Source organism: Eriocheir sinensis, chromosome 9 (genome assembly GCF_024679095.1).
Source record: "Eriocheir sinensis breed Jianghai 21 chromosome 9, ASM2467909v1, whole genome shotgun sequence".
Classification (NCBI taxonomy): Eukaryota; Metazoa; Arthropoda; class Malacostraca; order Decapoda; family Varunidae; genus Eriocheir; species Eriocheir sinensis.
The window spans coordinates 3,086,372-3,107,104 of NC_066517.1; the positions used below are offsets into that span (position 1 = coordinate 3,086,372).

General features: G+C 47.4%; 1 protein-coding gene across 1 annotated transcript in view; it reads left to right on the forward strand.

Annotated features, from left to right (window-relative positions):
- The first annotated feature begins 3,829 nt into the window (after positions 1-3,829).
- The window catches only part of LOC126995850 (uncharacterized), a 32,202-nt gene continuing 15,298 nt past the window's right edge, over positions 3,830-20,733 (forward strand). The window contains exon 1 of the mRNA XM_050855731.1: positions 3,830-3,876. Within this exon, the coding sequence (XP_050711688.1) occupies positions 3,833-3,876 (44 nt within the window). The 5' untranslated portion in view covers positions 3,830-3,832. The remainder of the gene's footprint in view (positions 3,877-20,733) is intronic.

The window sequence follows — 20,733 nt, forward strand, 5'->3', positions numbered from 1 at the left end:
GGAGAGAAGGAGGGGAGGGAGAGAGGAGGAAAAAACATAATTGTGAGGAGAGGGAGGAGAAGAGGGAGGGAGAACGAGAAATAAAATGCGCAACACAAGGAGAAGAGGAGGAGGAAGAGGAGGAGGAGGAGGAGGAGGAGGAGGAGGAGGAGGAGGAGGGATAACAAAACAGCAAGAACTTTAAATGACGGAAGGAGGAAAGGGAGTAGGGGGAAAGGGAGAAGATAAAAGAAGGGAGGAAAGTCGGAGAGGAAACAAAGGGAGATGGGAAGGAAGGAAGGAAGGAAGGAAGGAAGAAGGGAAGATGAGGCAGGCTTTGAGGAAGGGAGGTAAATGGAGGGAGGGAAGGAGGGAGGAAGAGGGAGAGAAGGAGGGAATAAGTATTACCTTTCAAGGGGAAGAGGAGAAGGAGGGGAGAAGAGGAGGAGAGGAGGGGAAGATGGAGAGAAAAAGGGGGGGGAGGATGTTGCGTGAGTCACCCTGAAGATCCTCGTGTTCCAGGAGGAGGAGGAGGAGGAGGAGGAGGAGGAGAAGGAGGAGGAGGGGCAAGGAACTAGGATGGATAATAAATGAAGATGGAACGGATAAATCTGGAACGAAAGAAAGGAGAATGAAGGAAGAAGAGGAATAGGAGTGGAGGAGGAGGAGGAGGAGGAGGAGGAGGAGGAGAATAGGTAAATAACTATGATAGAGATAAGAATGAGAAAGAGGAGAAATCTAAAATAAAAAGAATAAAGGAAGGAGAAGGAGGAGAAAAAAAAGAGGAAAAAGAGAAAGAAGAATGAGGGAAGGAGTGAAGAGGATGACTTGACAATGTTGAATAATAAGGAAGAAAAGAGGAAGAGGAGGAGGAGGAGGAGGAGGAGATGAGTGCAGGAGGAAAGGGATTTGGGAGGAGATAACAAGGAGTGAAGATGTAGAGGGAAGGAGGAGGAGGAGAATGAGGAGGAGGAAGAGGAGGAGGAATTTAATAATGAAAAACAAGAAGGAAAAGGAAAAAAAATTAACAAGAAGGACAACAATAACAAAATGAATAAGACAAAGACACAGAGGAAGAGGAGGAGAAGAGGAGGAGGAGAAGGAGGAGGAAGAAGAGGAGGAATATACTAAGAAACCAGAAGAAAAATGAGAAGAACACGAATAAGAAGAACAAAAAGGACAAGGAGGAGGAGGAGGAGGAGGAGGAGGAGGAGAAGGAGGAGGAGGAGGAGACTGCAGGAGACCAAGACATTACTGCTAAATGAAGAGTTAAATGAGAAGATTAAGCAAGTCGTTCTGTTGTTGTTGTTGATGTTGTTGTTGTTGTTGTTGTTGTTGTTGGTGGTGGTGGTGGTTATGAAAAGGGAAGTAATTGTGTTGAGTGGGTGAGGGATGAGGCAGAAGAAGGAAATTACGAGGAGAAGGGAAAGAAAAGGAAAGGAAGGATACAGAAAAGGAGGGAGAGTTAGAGAAGAAATGAGGAACGTTCAGGAAGGAATGAGGTATAGTAGTAGTAGTAGTAGTAGTAGTAGTAGTAGTAGTAGTAGTAGTAGTAGTAGTAGTAATAGTAGTAGTAGTAGTAGAAGTAGTAGTAGTAGTAGTAAAAGTAGTAGTAGTAGTAGTAGTAGTAGTAGTAGTAGTAGTATAAGTAATAATAATAATAATAATAATAATAATAATAATAATAAAAACAATAAAAAATAATAATAGTAATAATAAGTTGAGAGAGAAGAGTAAGAGGAGGAAAGGAGGTGAGAGGGAAGGGCAGGTAAGGGAGGAAATTAAGGTGAGGACTTGAAGAATGGATGAATGGGTGAGGGCAGCAGCCGGGGGGGAGGGGAGGGGGAGGAAAGGGTGAAGAATGGAATGAGGGAGGGAGGGGGGGTGGGGAAATGGACGTACAGAGGGAGTCCTCATGCCTCGTCAGGACAGGCGGCGTCCCTCCATGGCGCCCCTCGCAGTGCCCGGCAGACATGACGTCAGGCAGAACCACCGGGAGCCTTTCGGGGCCTGCGGGGGCCGCGCTTATGGCGGCACGGGGAGGACACAGGCGAGGCAGCAGTGCCTGGGGGACCTGGACAAACACAGCTTGGGCGTCCACGACTCGGGGCGGGGAGTGCGTGGCGGGGAGCATGGAGGTGGAGGCGGCGGCGGCGGAAGTGTTTCACTCGCTTGAGCCTGGAAGGGCCTCTCCCTCACCCCGCCTCGCCCCTCCGCCCCCCCTCTCCCCCTCCTTGGGTAATGGCGGCGCGCTGATGAAGTAATTGTGTGTGAGGCTGAGCCAGAAGGCGAGTCATCCGCCCGGCCACAAGTGTTTATTATCATGGAGCAGCAGGCAGCCCTTGTTCTGCTGCTGCTGCTGCTGCTGCTGCCGCGCCGCTGAGACAGCTGCCGCCGCCCCGCGCCCCCGTTCCTGCCGCCCACCCACGCACTGCACCTGCAGAGGAGGTGAGCCACGAGGGCGCCGCGCCACTGCTGCACCGCGGCGGCGGCCGCCCGACCCTCGTGGGCGAGGGCCGGCTAGGGCGGCATTGGCTGCCGCGCCGGGCTGCGTCAGCCTGAAGGGTATATTTCCGGCCTTATCAGGGCGCCTCAGGAAGGCAGGGGCGCGAGAGAGGGCGAGAGGGGAGGCGGCGGGGCCCGGCACGTCAGGGGACTGCCGGCAACCGGCCCCGCGTTCCGCCCTCGGCCTGCCCCTCACCGCCCCGCTGCCTGCCTGCCTGCCTCGCCGCCTCGCACCCGTCAGTGGTGCTCACGACCCAGTGCTGTGCGGACCGTCCGCTGCCGCCCCTGCCCGGCGTGTCCGACAGATATGTGAGTACCGCCCCCGCCCTTGCCGGGCCTTCCCGCCGCGGCCCGCCCGGCCTGCACGGCGCGCCGCGGGCCGCGGCTGTCGGTGGAGGTGGCGGCGGCGGGCTGAGAGGGAGTGGAGGCCGCGGCCGCGGCCCACCGCAGGGTACACCCTTACCTGCCCAGGTGTCCGCCACTAATTGCTTGCCCGTCCTGGCCGCCCCTCCCCCTCAGCCCGGCGTCCAGGTGATATATCCCTTACGTGCCCGCCAAGCCCAGGACGCGGGGGGGCCGGGGCACCCCGCGGGGCAGGGCCTCTCTGGGGCACGGCTGGGCATGCCGCTCCGCGCCGCGCCCCGCGCGGGGCACCTAAGTGTTGTGGCGGGCGAAACGCGGCGCGAGGCGGCGCGGCGCGGCCCGGCGGGCGTTGTTGGGGCGGCGTGCCCGGCGTGCCCGGCGTGCCCCGAGCCGCCGCGAGTGTTGTCTGTAGCGCCGCCGTCACCAGCGTGGCGGCGGCGGCGGCCTTGTTCCGTGATGCATAGAGAACAATAAGCAGGTGTGTCTTTCACCTCTCCCCTTCCCTGCTCCACCTCTTCCTTCCTTCCACTCCTCTTTCTCCTCCTCCTCCTCCCACCCCGCTCCCCCTCACAGTTTCCTCCCCGCCGCCGGCCGCGCCCTCCACCGACATACACGGGATGGGATATTTTTACATCCACCTCCAGCCTCAGACGAGGCTAGGGATGCTCTCCTCCTCCTCCTCCTTCTCCTCCTCCTCCTCGTCCGTCTCCTCCTCCACCTCCTCCTCTTGGGCCGCCCGCCCTCCACTTCCCTCGCCCGTGGCCGGGGTGGAGGAGAAAGTATGTATCGTGTGTCTCGGGAAACAAAAAACGTGTGCGCGGAGTACACGAGGCGGCCGGCGGGAAGGTAAATAATGGCGCGCCGGCTCACCTGAGTGCGGGGGTTACCTGTGTGGACCTGCTGCTGTTGTTGTTATTATTGTTGTTGCCGGTAACGCTAACTTCGTGTACGTGTATTCCACCGCGGGGCCGCAAGGAAAGGATTTATGAACGTGCGTATGAATGCGTGGCGCTGCGAGGGTGGACGAAGGTAAGGGCTGGTTAGTTAGGTAAGGTAAGCGGCAAGGTGTGTGTGTGTGTGTGTGTGTGTGTGTGTGTGTGTGTGTGTGTGTGTGACGGGGGGGGTCGTGTTTTGGCGAATGACACGAAATCTTTTTTTCTAAACTTTGTTGGGGATAGACGGTGAAAAAAAAGAGATGAAGGCGCGTTTGAGTGAGATTAAAGAGAGCAGTGAGTCAGTAAGCAGGAGAGAATTAGAAGAGCAAAAACAAATATGTAGAAGTAAAAAGTAAGAGAGAGGAAAACATAAGGCATAAAGTAAATAAAAGTAAGGATAGATAACAGTTCCTGGTATAAGGCAAAAAGTATATAGTAATTTAGGCAGTAGGAAAAAAATAATAAAAGAAAGGAAAAGCAAGAAATAAAGTAAATAAAAGTAAGGAGACATAATGGTGTTCAGGATAAGGAAAAAAAAGTATGTTGTAACTTGGGAATTTGAGAAAAAGTAAGAAAAAGTCCAAAAAAAAACCTATTGTGGCGCTTAAAAAAAGTAAAAATAAAAGATTAATATATTGAATTGCATGAAAAAGTAATGTTATAATATTATGGATTTTCAATACATAAAAATAATTATTACAGATTTTAAGATAAGAGAAGGGCCAGACAGTCTCTCTCTCTCTCTCTCTCTCTCTCTCTCTCTCTCTCTCTCTCTCTCTCTCTCTCTCTCGTCATATGATTCACTTTCACAATTCTCAACTTTCTTCTTTCTCACTAATTATTTCCATTGGTGAGAGAGAGAGAGAGAGAGAGAGAGAGAGAGAGAGAGAGAGAGAGAGAGAGAGAGAGAGAGAGAAATTGCTGAGCGGTTGTGAGGAATGAGAAGTTAAATCGTAAAATCCATCTCCTCCTCCTCCTCCTCTTCCTCTCTCTCACGACAAAAAGCAAAGTTCAAATCCCTTCCCATCCTCTTTTTGCCTTCTAATACTCATCATTATCCACGCCTTACTCATCCGCCTCTTCACACCTGCCTCACCCACCCATGCATCCACTCCCACCCCCCCCCCCCTTCCCCCGTCTCACTGCTTTCCTCTTCCTCTTCTTCTTCCTTCTCTTCCTCTTCCTCCTGTCTCTCCTAATCCTCATCCTGTTTTCATTTTTTTTTTGTGTGTGTATTTTTTTCTTTCCCTTCCTTTCATTCCTCCTCCTCCTCCTCCTCCTCCTCCCCCGCCCCCCTCATTGCTTTGCTCTTCTTCTTCTTCTTCCTCTTACTCCTCCTCTTCCTATTTCTCCTAATCGTCATCCTGTTTTATTCTTTTAATTTTTCTTCTTTTGGTGTATTTTTTTTATTTCCTTTCTCATTTCTCCTCCTCCTCCTCCTCCTCATCATCATCATCATCCTCATCATTATCATCATCATCTTTTTCATTACTTCATTGTGTTCATCTTTTTTTCCCTCTCTTCCTCTTCCTGTTTTATTTTTTTTCTGCATTTCTTCTTTTTCTTTATTTTACGACTCCTCCTCCTCCACCTCCTCCTCCTTCTCCTCCTCCTCCTCCTCCTTCCCCTCCATCTCCTGTTATTAATATTATTATTATTTTCTTATTTGCGATCGTGGTTTTTGTTAATTCTTTTATCTTTTCTTTTCATCACAATTTTTTTTTTCTTTCCGACATGTTTTGTTACTCATTTATATTTTTTTTCCTCACATTTTAGATTTTTTTCTTTTTCTTTCACTCCTCTTTATACTATTACTGTTATTATTTTTCTTATTTATTATTGTAAGTTTATTGTATCCTTCATCTTTTTTAATTTCTTTTTCATCTTACTTTTCTTCTGTTTCATTTTTTCCTGTTATTTTTCTCTTTTATTTTCCTGTTTTATCTTCTGTTTTATATTTCTGTTCTATTTTCCAGTTTTTTTGTTTTTTGTTTTTTTTTTGTTTGTTTTATTATTATTATTATTTTTTTCTGTTTTTTTCTTCCGGAGGTCTGTCGTCACTCATTTATTTTCTTTCTTTATATATTTCTCTCGTTTCGTTTTCTCAGAGTTAGTATTTTGGAACGAACAAGGAGAGAGAGAGAGAGAGAGAGAGAGAGAGAGAGAGAGAGAGAGAGAGAGAGAGAGAGAGAATTTGCGTGTTACATACAATATTCCATGCAGACCTTGTTATTGTTGTTGTTGTTGGTGGTGGTGGTGGTGGTGAAGGTGGTGGTGGTGATGTTCTTTGTCAACACCACTACTACTACTACTACTATTACCACTACTACTACTACTATTACTCCTCCTCACCCCCCCCTCCCCGTACTCCCCTACCACCACCACCACCACCACCATCACCACTACCTCCCCCCCCGCCCCGCACCACCATATCCGGCTCCGCTATCATCTTCGTCATCATACAGACCTTGACAAAAATAAATAATCATAACAATAACACGCGTAACAACTTATTCTGCGGGAGGAGGAGGAGGAACAGGAGGAAGAGGATATGGGAGAGAATGGGTAGAAAAAGGAGGAGGAAAAGAAAGGTGATGAAGAAGAGGAGGAGGAGGGAAAAGAAGGAGGAGAAGGAGGAGGAGGAGGAGGAAGAGCAAGAGGATATGGGAGGGAATGAGTAGATAAAGGAGGAAAAGAAAGGTGATGAAGAAGAGGAGGAGGAGGAGGAAGAGGATATGGGAGGGAATGAGTAAAAAAAAGGAGGAGGAAAAGAAAGGTGATGAAGAAAAGGAGGAGGAAGAACAAAGGAACACAAAGGAAGAACAAACAACAGCAGACCTGCTGGTCCTTACGAGGCTGTTAGTGACAAGCTACACTAACTATCTAATCACAGGTGAAGGACAGCAAAGGCGAAGGCTCCTCCCCACCCCCCATCCCTCCAGCCAAAGCTGGCAGGAAAGGAAAAAGAACCATGCAGCATGGAAAAACTGCATGGAAATTATGTAGGAAAGAGGAAAGAACTACCATTACTGCTACCACTAACCGGGCGATAAAAACGGACAAGCACACCAGTATTCGAAAGAACTTAACGTTATTACGACAATGAGTAATATCTTAGCTGCTGGTTGGATTCAAAATACTTGTCTAATCTATTCTTGAAGGCCGTAACTGTTGTACTATCAACGACATCACAGGGTAGGGAGTTCCAAACATTAACAACTCGATTGAAGAAGAAGTGTTTAGCTTCGTGCGACGAGAATCTTTTACCACTTATCTTCAAATTGTGATTTCTTCTTGTTCTATTTGATTGATCAATTGTAAAGTAATCTTCCGCATTAATATCACTGAATCTTTTAAACATTTTAAACACTTCTATTAGATCGCCTCGCATTCTTCGCTTTGATAGGCTGAATAAATTTACTTCTTTAATCCTTTGTTCATATGATAAATTTCTCAACCTAGGAATCATCTTTGTTACTCTTCGTTGAACCCGTTCCAATTTTTCTATGTCTTTTCTGTTGTAGGGAGACCAAAACTGTACACAGTACTCTAGACGGGGTCGAACCAACGAATTATACAGTTTTAATATTACTTTTTCCGATTTATTATTCAAGACTCGTCCGATGAAGCCAACCAATTTGTTTGCAGTTTTAACTACCTCTGAACAATGCTGACCGGGCTTTAAATCGCTTGATATAGTGATTCCAAGATCCTTTTCTTTACTTACTGCAGAAAGTTGTTGGCCATTCATTACGTACCGAACGCGACTGTTATTTTTTCCGATGTGCAACACTTTACATTTGTCAACGTTAAATTTCGAGGAGAAGAAGGAGGAGGAGGAGGATATGGGAGGGAATGAGTAATAAAAAGGAGGAGGAAAAGAAAGGTGATGAAGAAGAGGAGGAGGAGAAAGAGGAGGAGGAGGAGGAAGAGCAAGAGGATATAGGAGGGAATGAGTAGAAAAAGGAGGAGGAGGAAAAGGGTGATGAAGAATAAGAGCAGGAAGAAAAAGAAGAAGAGGAGGAGGAGGAGGAAGTGAAAGATAAAAAGTAAAGAAGAGGAAGACGAGGAAAAGGAGAAAATATATGGTAAGAATGAGGTGGAGAAGGAGATGAAAGAGGCAAGAAGAAAAAGAGAAGGAGGAGGAGGAAGGGGACACAGGAAAAGAAAAAAAAGGGAAAAGAAAATTAAAAAGGAAAAAGGGAAAAGAAAGAGAAAGTGAGGAGGGAAAAAGGGAGATAAGAATGAAAGAACGAGGAGGAGGAGGAGGAGGAGGAAGAAAAATAAAAAAGGGAAAAGGAAAAGGAGGAAGAGAAAAGAAAGAAAGTGAGAAGGAAAAAACGGAGATAAGAATGAAAGAACGAGGAGGAAGAGGAGGAGGAGGAGGAGGAGGAGGAGACGGAAACAGAACCAGGGGAGGGAAAAGTGGGAAGATGAAGAAGAATGAAATAAGAAAAATATAGATGATGAAGAAAGGAAAAAAAAAAAACAGAGGTGAACAAGAAGAGAAAGTGAAAAAAGAAGGTAGGAGAAGAATAACGAAGTGTAGGAAAAGAGGAAGAAGGGAGGAAGGAATAGAAGAAGGAGGATGAAGAGATGGAGAAAGCAGCAAAAAAAGAAGAAAAAGAGGAAAAAGAAAGTGCAATGGAAAGACGAAGGATTAAATGAGAAAAAAATAATGAAAATGATGACCAAAAAAAAGAAAAAAGAAAATAAACAAATACGGAACAGAGAGCGAAGGAGACTGCAGGAGGAGGAGGAGGAGGAGGAGGAGGAGGAAGAGGAAGAAGAAAAGGAGAAAAAGAAGGATGATGATAATAATGAAAATAATGAAAGAAATAATAACAACACACAACTTATTCGATGGGAGGAAGTAAAGAAGGAAGAGAGGAAGAGAGGAGGAGGAGGAGGAGGGGAGGAAGACACAGCTCACTTCCCGAAACATAAAAATGGAGGGAAAACAAAGGAAATTAGTCTTTTTTTTCTCTCTCCCCTTTCCGAATTCCTCCCTGTAATTATGTTTCCTCCATGTCCAACCAGGGGGGGGAGGAGGAGGAGGGATGCTGATTAAATGGGTTGTGTGTGTGTGTGTGTGTGTGTGTGTGTGTGTGTGTGTGTGTGTGTGTGTGTGAGAGAGAGAGAGAGAGAGAGAGAGAGAGAGAGAGAGAGAGAGAGAGAGAGAGAGAGAGAGAGAGAGAGAGAGAGAGAGAGTGTGTAAATGGGAGGCTCTTATGGTGATGATGGTGGTGATGGAGAAGGAACGAGAGGAAGGAGGAGGAGGAGGAGAAGGAGAAGGAGGAGGAGGAAATGGAGAAGATAAAAAAAGAATATGGCAGAGGATGAAGAAAAAAAAGTGATAAAGAGACAGTGTGTTGGGGAAGCGAAGACGAGGAGGACAAGAATAAGGATACATGGAAACATGGACGAGCAGGCTGCAGAAAGGCTGTTGACTCATTGCGAGGCAGCCTGTTTTCAGTGCTTTAATCAGTCCGTCAGCCACAGGAGTGACCTAAGGAAAGATGAAAGCACTTATGCACGTACTCTTGAGTACGTTCAGTTCAATCCCGATGCAGCAAAGTGACGGTCAATGCGATTTTTAAAGGAGTTGATTGTTTCCGCACTAACCACTCCTGCAGGAAGGCTGTTCCAGTGGCGGACGACTCTGTTCGAGAAATAACTCCTGCCGATATCCGTAAAGCATCGCGTCGCTTAAATTGTTTTACCGTTGTTTCTTGTTCTCGCGTTAGTTTGTAGCGTGAAGAGTTTGGAGTGATCGACATTGATGAACTTGTTCATGTATACTTGAAGACTTGTATCAGGTCTCCCCGCGGTCGTATCTTTTCCAACGTGAAGAGGTTGAGTCGCTTGAGTCGTTCTTCGTAAGGTTGCGTCCTCAATGAGGAGGAGGAAATGGAGAAGACAAAAAAAATGGAAGATAAGTAAGAATAAAATAAAAATATCTATAAACAGACACTGGGCTGGGGGAGCGAAGAGGAGGAGGGCACCGAAGTAGGAGGAGGAGGAGGAGGAGGAGGAGGAGAGCAAAAAGGTGAGGTGAGCGTCGGCTTGAGGTAAACCTTTAACTCTACCTGCTTTACACCTTCAAAGGGAGGCCGGCCAGGTGTGTGTGTGTGTGTGTGTGTGTGTGTGTGTGTGTGTGTGTGTGTGTGTGTGTGTGCGCGCGCGCGCGTCAAGCTCCTACGTCCTGTACTTTATCACATCTGATCACATGGTTCCATCAATTTATATACACACACCCACACACACACACATGCACGACTTCATTTGGTGTGTGTGTGTGTGTGTGTGTGTGTGTGTGTGTGTGTGTGTGTGTGTGTGTGTGTGTGTGTGTGTACTTTCCTTTGGTTCTCTGCGTGTGTGCGTAGGTCTCAAAGGTGTTGCGGCTCATTGATTACATTACTGTGTGTGTGTGTGTGTGTGTGTGTGTGTGTGTGTGTGTGTGTGTGTGTGTGTGTGTGTGTGTGTACAAATATTATCGCCGTGAAGATGGACGAGAGAAGAGGGAGGGAGGGAGGGAGGGAGAGGGGTCAAGGGGAGGGAGGGGAAGGTTAAGGTAAATTTATTAAGGTAATCAGAGAGGAGGGAAGGAGAGGAGGAGGAGGAAAGGGAGCTGAGAGAGGGAGAGAGAAGGAGGAGGAGGCATGGGATGGAGGAAGAAAAGGGAATAGAAGAACGAGAAGAAAGGGGATAGGAAGAGTGAAAAAAGGAGGAGGATGAAGAAGGATGAGGGAGGAAAGCAAAAGATAGCCAAACGGAGGGAGAGAAAGGAGGAGGAAGATGAGGAAGGGAGAGGAGGGTGAAGAGAAGGAGAAAGAGAATCATGTAAATGGGATAGGAAGAGAAGAGGAAGAGGTAGAGAGGTAGGAGGAAGGGTAAGGAGAAAGGGAAGCTGGAGGAAGAGGAAGAAAGGGGAGAGTGGAGGAAGAAAAGGGGAAGAAATAAAGAGGTAGCGAATGGAAGGAGACAGGAAAGGTAAAGAGAAAAGAGAGAAAAATATAGGAAGAGAAAGGGGAAGAAAAGAAGGAGAGGTAGGAGGAAGGGGAAGGGAAAGAGTTGGGTAAGGGAAGAGAAGGCGAAGAGGTAAAGAGTTAGCAAGTGGAGGGTAAGGAGAAAGGGACGAGGGAGGAAGGGAAGAGGAGGAGGGTAAGGGGAGAGAAGGGGGAGGGGAGGAAGAGGGTTGTAGCAGCAAGTCATGTTAAGTGAATAGGAAAGGGAACTCAAGCATATTTTGTGGGACGCTTCATAATACTGCATCGAGGCGGCGGCGGCGGCGGTGGTGGTGGTGGTGGTGGTGCTAATGGTGATGGTAATGATGGTGGTGATGACTAAAGGAAAATAAGCATCACCATCATTCATCACCACCAACACCATCACCACCACTTAACCTAGACGTACACACACACACACACACACACACACTACCCTGCTACATTCCTCACCTCCTTCTCTCCCTCCTCACGCAACACCATCACCACCACTACCACCACCATCACCACCACCACCACCACAATGACAGTGACTTGCATACTATTATTGTAGACTTTTTTTTTTACCTCCTTCTCTCTCCCTCTCCCTTTTTCTCTCCCTCCCTCCCCCCCCCTCTCTCTCTATCTCTCTCTCCGCACCTGCACAGATCTCCACACCTGGGGCGCCACACACCTGTTGATTGGAGCGATAACAACAACAGCACACCTGTACACACACACACACACACACACACACACACACACACACACACGCGCGCACGCACACATGCACAGACACCAACAATCACCACCACCATCACTATCATCACCACTATCACCACCATCATCATCACCATCACCACCATTATCATCACCATCACCATCATCATTCACATCTTCATCACCATCACTTTGCAATAACAAATAACAACAATCACTATCACCACCACCACCACTGCCACTACTACTACTACAACTACTACTACTACTACTACTACTACTACTACTACTACTACTACTACCAATATTATGTAAGAAGTGAAGAAAAGAAAAAAATACTAAACGGAAATGAATTAAGAAGGAAGAAAGAGTTTAATTAAAGGAAAAAAAATAGAATAGTGGAGAAACGAGTAAAAAGAGGAGGAGCAAAGAATAGAAAGAAGAAAGAAAGGAAGTGGAAAATGAAGAAAGAACGTAAATAATGGCAACCAAAATCAACAACAACAACAACAGGAATAATTAACGTAAACAAAGAGAGAGAGAGAGAGAGAGAGAGAGAGAGAGAGAGAGAGAGAGAGAGAGAGAGAGAGAGAGAGAGAGAGAGAGAGAGAGAGAGAGAGAGAGAGAGAGAGAGAGAGAGAGAGAGAGAGAGAGAGATCATTACCCCAAGAAACAAATAAAAGAGAAGAATTAAAAAATCAAAAAGATATCATCTACAATTAAGATTCACACACACACACAAACACATAAACACACACACACACACACACACACACACACACACACAAACACACATAAACACACAAACACACAGACACATACACGCATCCATTTCACACACGACAGCGAACAACCCCAACAAGATAAGCTATGCCCAACCCTCTCCTTGGGGCATGGGGCGTGGCAGGGCTTGTAACAGGGCACGGGAGGGCATGGGAGGGGAGTAAATGGTATGGGAGGGCATGTGGGTAATGGTGCTGAGTGGCTATGTGTATGGGAGAGGTATAAATGGTATGGGAGGGGATGTGGGTGAGTGTTAGAGTGGCAATGGGTATGGGAGGGGATGATGGTAATTGTGGTGGGCTGGTATGTGAATGGAAGGGAACATGGGTAAGGGTAAGAGATGAACATGTGTATAGGAGAGGTATAAATGGTATGGGGGGCATGTGGGTGATGGTGGTGGGCTGGTATGGTCATGGGAGGGATCCTGGGTAAGCGTAGTGTATGGGAGTGTAGAAAATGGTATTGTAGGACATGTAACCATAGCACCATTCATCTTCTCTAACCATGTATTGATGTAGCCTCCCCTCGATGTGTCTGTCGTATTGGCACTCACCACATGACTGCCAAGCCTGTTCCACTCACCCACCACTCCACCACATGACTGCCAAGCCTGTTCCACTCATCCACTCACCCATCACATGACTGCCAAGCCTGTTCCACTCATCCACTCACCCATCACATGACTGCCAAGCCTGTTCCACTCACCCACCACTCCACCACATGACTGCCAAGCCTGTTCCACTCACCCACCACTCCACCACATGACTGCCAAGCCTGTTCCACTCACCCACCACTCCACCACATGACTGCCAAGCCTGTTCCACTCATCCACTCACCCATCACATGACTGCCAAGCCTGTTCCACTCACCCACCACTCCACCACATGACTGCCAAGCCTGTTACACTCATCCACCACTCCACCACATGACTGCCAAGCCTGTTTCACTCACCCACCACTCCACCACATGACTGCCAAGCCTGTTCCACTCACCCACCACTCCACCACATGACTGCCAAACCTGTTACACTCACCCACCACTCCACCACATGACTGCCAAACCTGTTCCACTCACCCGCCACTCCACCACATGACTGCCAAACCTGTTCCACTCACCCATCACTCCACCACATGACTGCCAAGCCTGTTACACTCACCCACCACTCCACCACATGACTGCCAAGCCTGTTCCACTCATCCACCACTCCACCATATGACTGCCAAACCTGTTCCACTCACGCACCACTCCACCACATGACTGCCAAGCCTGTTCCACTCACCCACCACTCCACCACATGACTGCCAAGCCTGTTCCACTCACCCACCACTCCACCACATGACTGCCAAGCCTGTTCCACTCACCCACCACTCCACCACATGACTGCCAATCCTGTTTCACTCAGCCACCACTCCACCACATGACTGCCAAGCCTGTTTCACTCACCCACCACTCCACCACATGACTGCCAAGCCTGTTCCACTCACCCACCACTCCACCACATGACTGCCAAACCTGTTACACTCACCCACCACTCCACCACATGACTGCCAAACCTGTTCCACTCACCCGCCACTCCACCACATGACTGCCAAGCCTGTTCCACTCACCCACCACTCCACCACATGACTGCCAAACCTGTTCCACTCACCCACCACTCCACCACATGACTGCCAAACCTGTTCCACTCACCCACCACTCCACCACATGACTGCCAAACCTGTTACACTCACCCACCACTCCACCACATGACTGCCAAGCCTGTTCCACTCACCCTCCACTCCACCACATTGCCAAGCCTGTTCCACTCACCCACCACTCCATCACATGACTGCCAAGCCTGTTACACTCACCCACCACTCCACCACATGACTGCCAAGCCTGTTCCACTCACCCACCACTCCACCACATGACTGCCAAGCCTGTTCCACTCACCCTCCACTCCACCACATTGCCAAGCCTGTTCCACTCACCCTCCACTCCACCACATTGCCAAGCCTGTTCCACTCATCCACTCACCCCCCACATGACTGCCAAGCCTGTTCCACTCACCCACCACTCCACCACATGACTGCCAAACCTGTTCCACTCATCCACTCACCCCCCACATGACTGCCAAACCTGTTACACTCACCCACCACTCCACCACATGACTGCCAAGCCTGTTCCACTCATCCACTCACCCCCCACATGACTGCAAAGCCTGTTCCACTCACCCACCACTCCACCACATGAATGCCAAGCCTGTTCCACTTACCCACCACCACCACATGACTGCCAAGCCTGTTCCACTCACCCACTACTCCACCACATGACTACCATGCCTGTTCCACTCACCCACTACTCCACCACATGACTGCCAAGCCTGTTCCACTCACCCACCACTCCACCACATGACTGCCAAGCCTGTTCCACTCACCCATCACTCCACAACATGACTGCCAAGCCTGTTCCACTCACCCTCCACTCCACCACATTGCCAAGCCTGTTCCACTCACCCACCACTCCACCACATGACTGCCAAGCCTGTTCCACTCACCCACCACTCCACCACATGACTGCCAAGCCTGTTCCACTCACCCACCACCATCACATGACTTCCAAGCCATTTCCACTCACCCACCATTCACCACATGACTGCCAAGTCTGTCCCACTTACCCATCACTCCACCACATGACTGCCAAGCCTGTTCCACTTACTCATCACTCCACCACCACATGACTGCCAAGCCTGTTCCACTCACCCACCACTCCACCACATGACTGCCAAGCCTGTTCCACTCATCCACCACTCCACCACATGACTGCCAAGCCTGTTCCACTCACCCACCACTCCACCACATGACTGCCAAGCCTGTTCCACTCATCCACCACTCCACCACATGACTGCTAAGCCTGTTCCACTCATCCACAACTCCACCACATGACTGCCAAGCCTGTTCCACTCATTCAGCACCCACCAAATGACTGCCAAGCCTGTTCCACTCACCCACCACTCCACCACATGACTGCCAAGCCTGTTCCATTCATCCACCATTCACCACATGATTACCAAGCCTTTTCCACTCACCCACCACTCCACCGCATGACTGCCAAGCCTGTTCCACTCACCCACCACCACCACCACATGACTGCCAAGCCTGTTCCACTCACCCACCACTCCACCACATGACTGCCAAGCCTGTTCCACTCACCCACCACTCCACCACATGACTGCCAAGCCTGTTCCACTCACCCACCACTCCCCACGCGACTACCAAGCCTGTTCAACTCACCCACCACATGACTGCCAAGCCTGTTCCATTCATCCACCACCCACCACATGACTGCCAAGCCTGTTCCACTCACCCACCATTTACCATATGACTGCCAGCCTGTTCCACTCATTCACCACACTATACCTAAATCATTCCTCGCCTGGTATTATGGTGCTGATGGAAACAATGGCGTGAAGGTACAAATTTTCATGATGGGTATAAATTCTTTCTTCCCATACGATATTCATTTAAACTCAGACCTCTTTTGTTTTGGGTCATATCTCTCTCTCTCTCTCTCTCTCTCTCTCTCTCTCTCTCTCTCTCTCTCTCTCTCTCTCTCTCTCTCTCTCTCTCTAAGTCTGTCCATCCGCTTCACCTGTCCACCTGCTCACCTACTCATTTATCTGCTTGCCTGCTTACCTATTAATTACCTACCTACCTGTGTAACTGCTTGTCTGATTACCAACCTGCTTATATGGCTGCCTGCTAACCTAACTGTCGACTATCTACCTTTCTGTCTAACTTTACCTGCTTACCTGTCTATCTACCTGCTTACCTATCTATCTACCTCCTTACCTTCCTGCTTATTTATCTGATTGCCTGCTTATAAACATCTGCTACCTACCTTCCTCCTAATTTTATATGCTTACCTATCTATCTATCTATCTACCTGCTTAAATGTTTTCCTGCTTGCATTCCTGTCTGCTACCTACCTTTCTGTCCATCTGTACCTGCTTACCTGTCTTCTTACCTATATATCTGCCTGCTTAAATGATTACCTGCTTACCCACCTGCTTATATTTCCGTCTACTACCTACTTTCCTGCCTAACTTTACCTGCTTACCTTTCTACTACCTATCTACCTGCCTTAATGTTCACCTGCTCACCTACCTGCTTATATTCCCGTTTACTACCTACTTTCCTGCCTAACTTTACCTGCTTCCCTGTCTCCTACCTATCAATCTAACTGCTTAAATGATTACCTGCTTACCTGTCTCCAACCTATCTATCTACCTGCTTAAATGATTACCTGCTTACCTGTCTCCTACCTATCAATCTACCTGCTTAAATGATTATCTGCTTCCCTGTCTCCTACCTATCAATCTACCTGCTTAAATGATTACCTGCTTACCTGTCTCCTACCTATCTATCTACCTGCTGAAATGTTTACCTGCTCACCTACCTGCTTATTACTTATCTGACTGCCTGCTTATCTAAATTCCTCTGCTTGTATATTTATCGTTTCCTTCCCTTCTGTGTTTGCTGCCTCCATCTTCTTCCCACCCTTATGATTGCTCTCTCTACCCCCTCCTCCTCCTCCTCCTCCTCCTCCTATCAGCCATCATTACCTCACTTCCTTCCCTTAACAATGCAATGTCCGCCTTCTTCCGTCCCTCCATCTTTCTTCCGTGCCTCTCCTCCTCCTCCTCCTCCTCCTATTCTATACCTTCTTCTCAGTCCTTCTCCTCCTCCTCCTCCTCCTCCTCCTCCTCCTCCTCCTCCTCCTCTCTCCCTCCCTATATCTCCCTAACATTGTTTTGACTTCCTGGCTAGACTACTCTCTCTCTCTCTCTCTCTCTCTCTCTCTCTCTCTCTCTCTCTCTCTCTCTCTCTCTCTCTCTCTCTCTCTCTCACACACACACACACACACACACACACACACACGAGGCAGAGGGGCAGGCAGGTATAAGGGACTGTGTGTGTGTGTGTGTGTGTGTGTGTGTGTGTGTGTGTGTGTGTGTGTGTGTGTGTTACCCGGGGCACTAACGTCTCTTCCACTATTCTATTACCACGTCAGCGAGGAAGGTTAAGTCTCCTCCTCCTCCTCCTCTTCCTTCTGTCACGCCCTTGGATGAGGCACAACAATTTCCACATGAGTCTTGATGATGATGGACGCGTATTAAACGAGGAGGAGGAGGAGGAGGAGGAGGAGGACGAGGAGGAGGACGAGGAGGAGGAGGAGGAGGAGGAAGAACAAAAAGAAGAAGACACCAAAAGGACCAGCAAGAGGGATGGGAAAACGGAGGAGAAGGAGGAGGAAGAAGAAGAAGATACCAGAAGGACCAGCAAGAGGAATAGGAAAACGTGTGAGGAGGAGGAGAAGGAGGAGATGAAGAACGAGGAGGAGGAGGAGGAGGAGGAGATGAAGAACGAGGAGGAGGAGGAGGAGGAGGAGGAGGGGTGACGAGGAGGGGGAGGAGGACAAGGGAAACAAGAATATGAAGAAAATTAAAAATAAGAAACAAGGAGACTGAAGATGATGATGATGATGATGATGACGAAGATGATAATAATGATGATGAAAAGAAGAAGAAGAAGAAGAAGAAGAGAAGTAAACAAGGAGGAGAAACTGAAGACGAACAGACAGCATATGAGGAGAAAAGAAGAAGAAAAAGTAGAAGAAGAAGGAGAAGAAGAAGAAGAAGAAGAGGAGAGAAGAAAACACATGTAACAACAGAAGCAAAAGAAATAGGAGGAAAAAGATTGGATAAACATACGATGCAATAGAATACGAAGAGGAGGAGGAGGAGGAGGAGAAGAAGAGGAGGAGGAGGAGGAAGAGGAGGAGAAGAAGAAGAAGAGGAGGAGGAGGAGGAAGAGGAGGAGAAGAAGAAGACGCAGCAATGACGTATCGAGAGAGAGAGAGAGAGAGAGAGAGAGAGAGAGAGAGAGAGAGAGAGAGAGAGAGAGAGAGAGAGAGAGAGAGAGAGAGAGAGAGAGAGAGAGAGAGAGAGAGAGGTATGTTAATGTATTTAATGTATAAGGAAGTAGGCGGAGCATAAGAAGAAAAGTGGGAGTGTAAGGAAGAAGGAGAAGAAGAGGAGGAGGAGGAAAACCTGTATCTATGTATATGGAAAAAAGAATGCAAGAGTGGAAGAAGAAGAGGATACAATAAGGAGGAGGAGGAGGAGGAAGAGGAGGAGGAGGTAAAAAAAATAAGTATGAGTGAAAAAGAGGGAATGGTGAAAGGTGAAGGACACAAGAACAGGATAGAAAGCAGAAGAATGATGATGATGATGACGAAAAGGAGGAGGAGGAGGAGGAGGAGAAGGAAGAGGAGAAAATGATGAGGGATTAGTAAAATGGAATGGTGGAGAAAAGGAGGCTATTGAAGAAACAGGAGGAGGAGGAGGAGGAGGAGGAGGAGGAGGAAGTAGAACAGGAAGTATCTTTATGTCTAGTCAGAAAGTGATGTGGCATAAGAAAAGTAAGAGGAGGAGGACAAGGATGAAAAAAGAAGAAAGGGAAGAAGAAGAAGAAGAAAGAGAAGGACAAGAATAGAAGAAAGTAATTTTATGCTTAGTGGGAAAAATTATGTATAAAAATATGGAACAGTACAGAAGAGGGGGGGGAAGGACTACTGAAGAAAGGAAGAGGAGGAGGAGGAGGAGGAGTGGTCGTGCGTGGGTTGCAAGGAAGGAGGAGTAGAAGGAGGAGGAGGAGGAGTGGAGGGTGTCTCTTGAATACCCGACTCTCGGCTTCCCCATCTGTCACAATACCAAGGATTGCCCCTGTCACAACTCCGGCCGCCTGCACCTGTGTGTGTGTGTGTGTGTGTGTGTGTGTGTGTGGACGGTCACTAAGTTTGTATGTCTATATATGTGCCTGTCCCTGTATGCTTAACAATGTGTGTGTGTGTGTGTGTGTGTGTGTGTGTGTGTGTGTGTGTGTCGTAACTAGTCACCTACTTCATAGATTTCTGCAAAAGAAAAAAAATCATCCACTACTGCTACTAACACTATCTCTGTTTATTTACTCTTTCTTTCGCTATCTCTCTCTCTCTCTCTCTCTCTCTCTCTCTCTCCTACTACTACTACTACTACTACTACTATTATTACTACTATTACTGCTACTACTACTACTACTACTACAAGTATTACTACTACTACTACTATAACTACTGCTACTACAACAATAACAGCAATAACACAATAAATAATAATAATAATAATAATAATAATAATAATAATAATAATAATAATAATAATAATGATAATAATAAAAACAATCACAAGACATAGTAATGTTGTTGCTGTCATTGTTTAATTATAATTCTTCTCATTGTTTGACTAAAAGCTGGTCATTTTTTTTCCCCCTCAGGAGACTGAATGCATTGTCTCGCGTGTGTGTCTTGTAAAACGATTAAGCGTGATTCCGTCCTTTGACTTATAATGCCACTCTAAGACGTCCATTTAATAATGCTTTCTGACTACAAAGCGATACTCTCATTGTTTATCTTTTGGTGTTATACTTACGGGATATTATCGATCTATTTTTGTCTCTCCATTTGCCTAACAATGGCGGGACTACGTTTTTTTTTTTATCGTTATTAATTTCTTTGGGTATAAAGTGTGTGAGTAGGTGCCGCAAGCATGGCCCTACACACACACACACACACACACACACACACACACACACACAGATACGGAGACGGGACCACACGAGCGTAAGCCCAGGCCCTGTACAACTAGGTAAATACAACTAAGTAAACACACACACACACACACACACACACACACACACACACACACACACACACACACACACACACACACACGAAATACAGCACTAAGACAACCAACACACGACCACCATCACCACAAAATGAGAAAAAGTGAAAAAACGAGAAAAACAGAGAAAACAAATTCATTACACTAATAAAAAAATGAGAGGCAGAAAAGAGAAAGACAACGCTAAGACAACCAGCACACCCTCCTTGCAACACCCCCACCACCACCACTAACCACAAGATGACACACTAAAAACAAAACAAAAGAGGGTAAAAAAAGGGAGAGAAGGATCCCCAGAACAAAAGGAGACGTAAGCATTATAATGAAAGTGATAATAATAATAATAAAACCCTGAAACGAGCCGAGATATCAAGGACAGCCGCTTGTCACGACCGCTCCGGCTTCGTGACTAACACACACACACACACACACACACACACACACACAGGGTTAAACATACAGGCTCAGATACAGACACACAGACTAAATGGCCGAACACACACACACACACACACACACACACACACACACACGGAGTATACCAGTAGAAAAAGAAGTAGTAATAGTCATTTTTGTTATTGCAGAAATTTTTAAACAGTAATGATTAAACACACACACACACACACACACAGAGTTAAGCATACGGCCACAGGCTCAGATACAGACTTACAGACCATGTGACCGCCCAACACACACA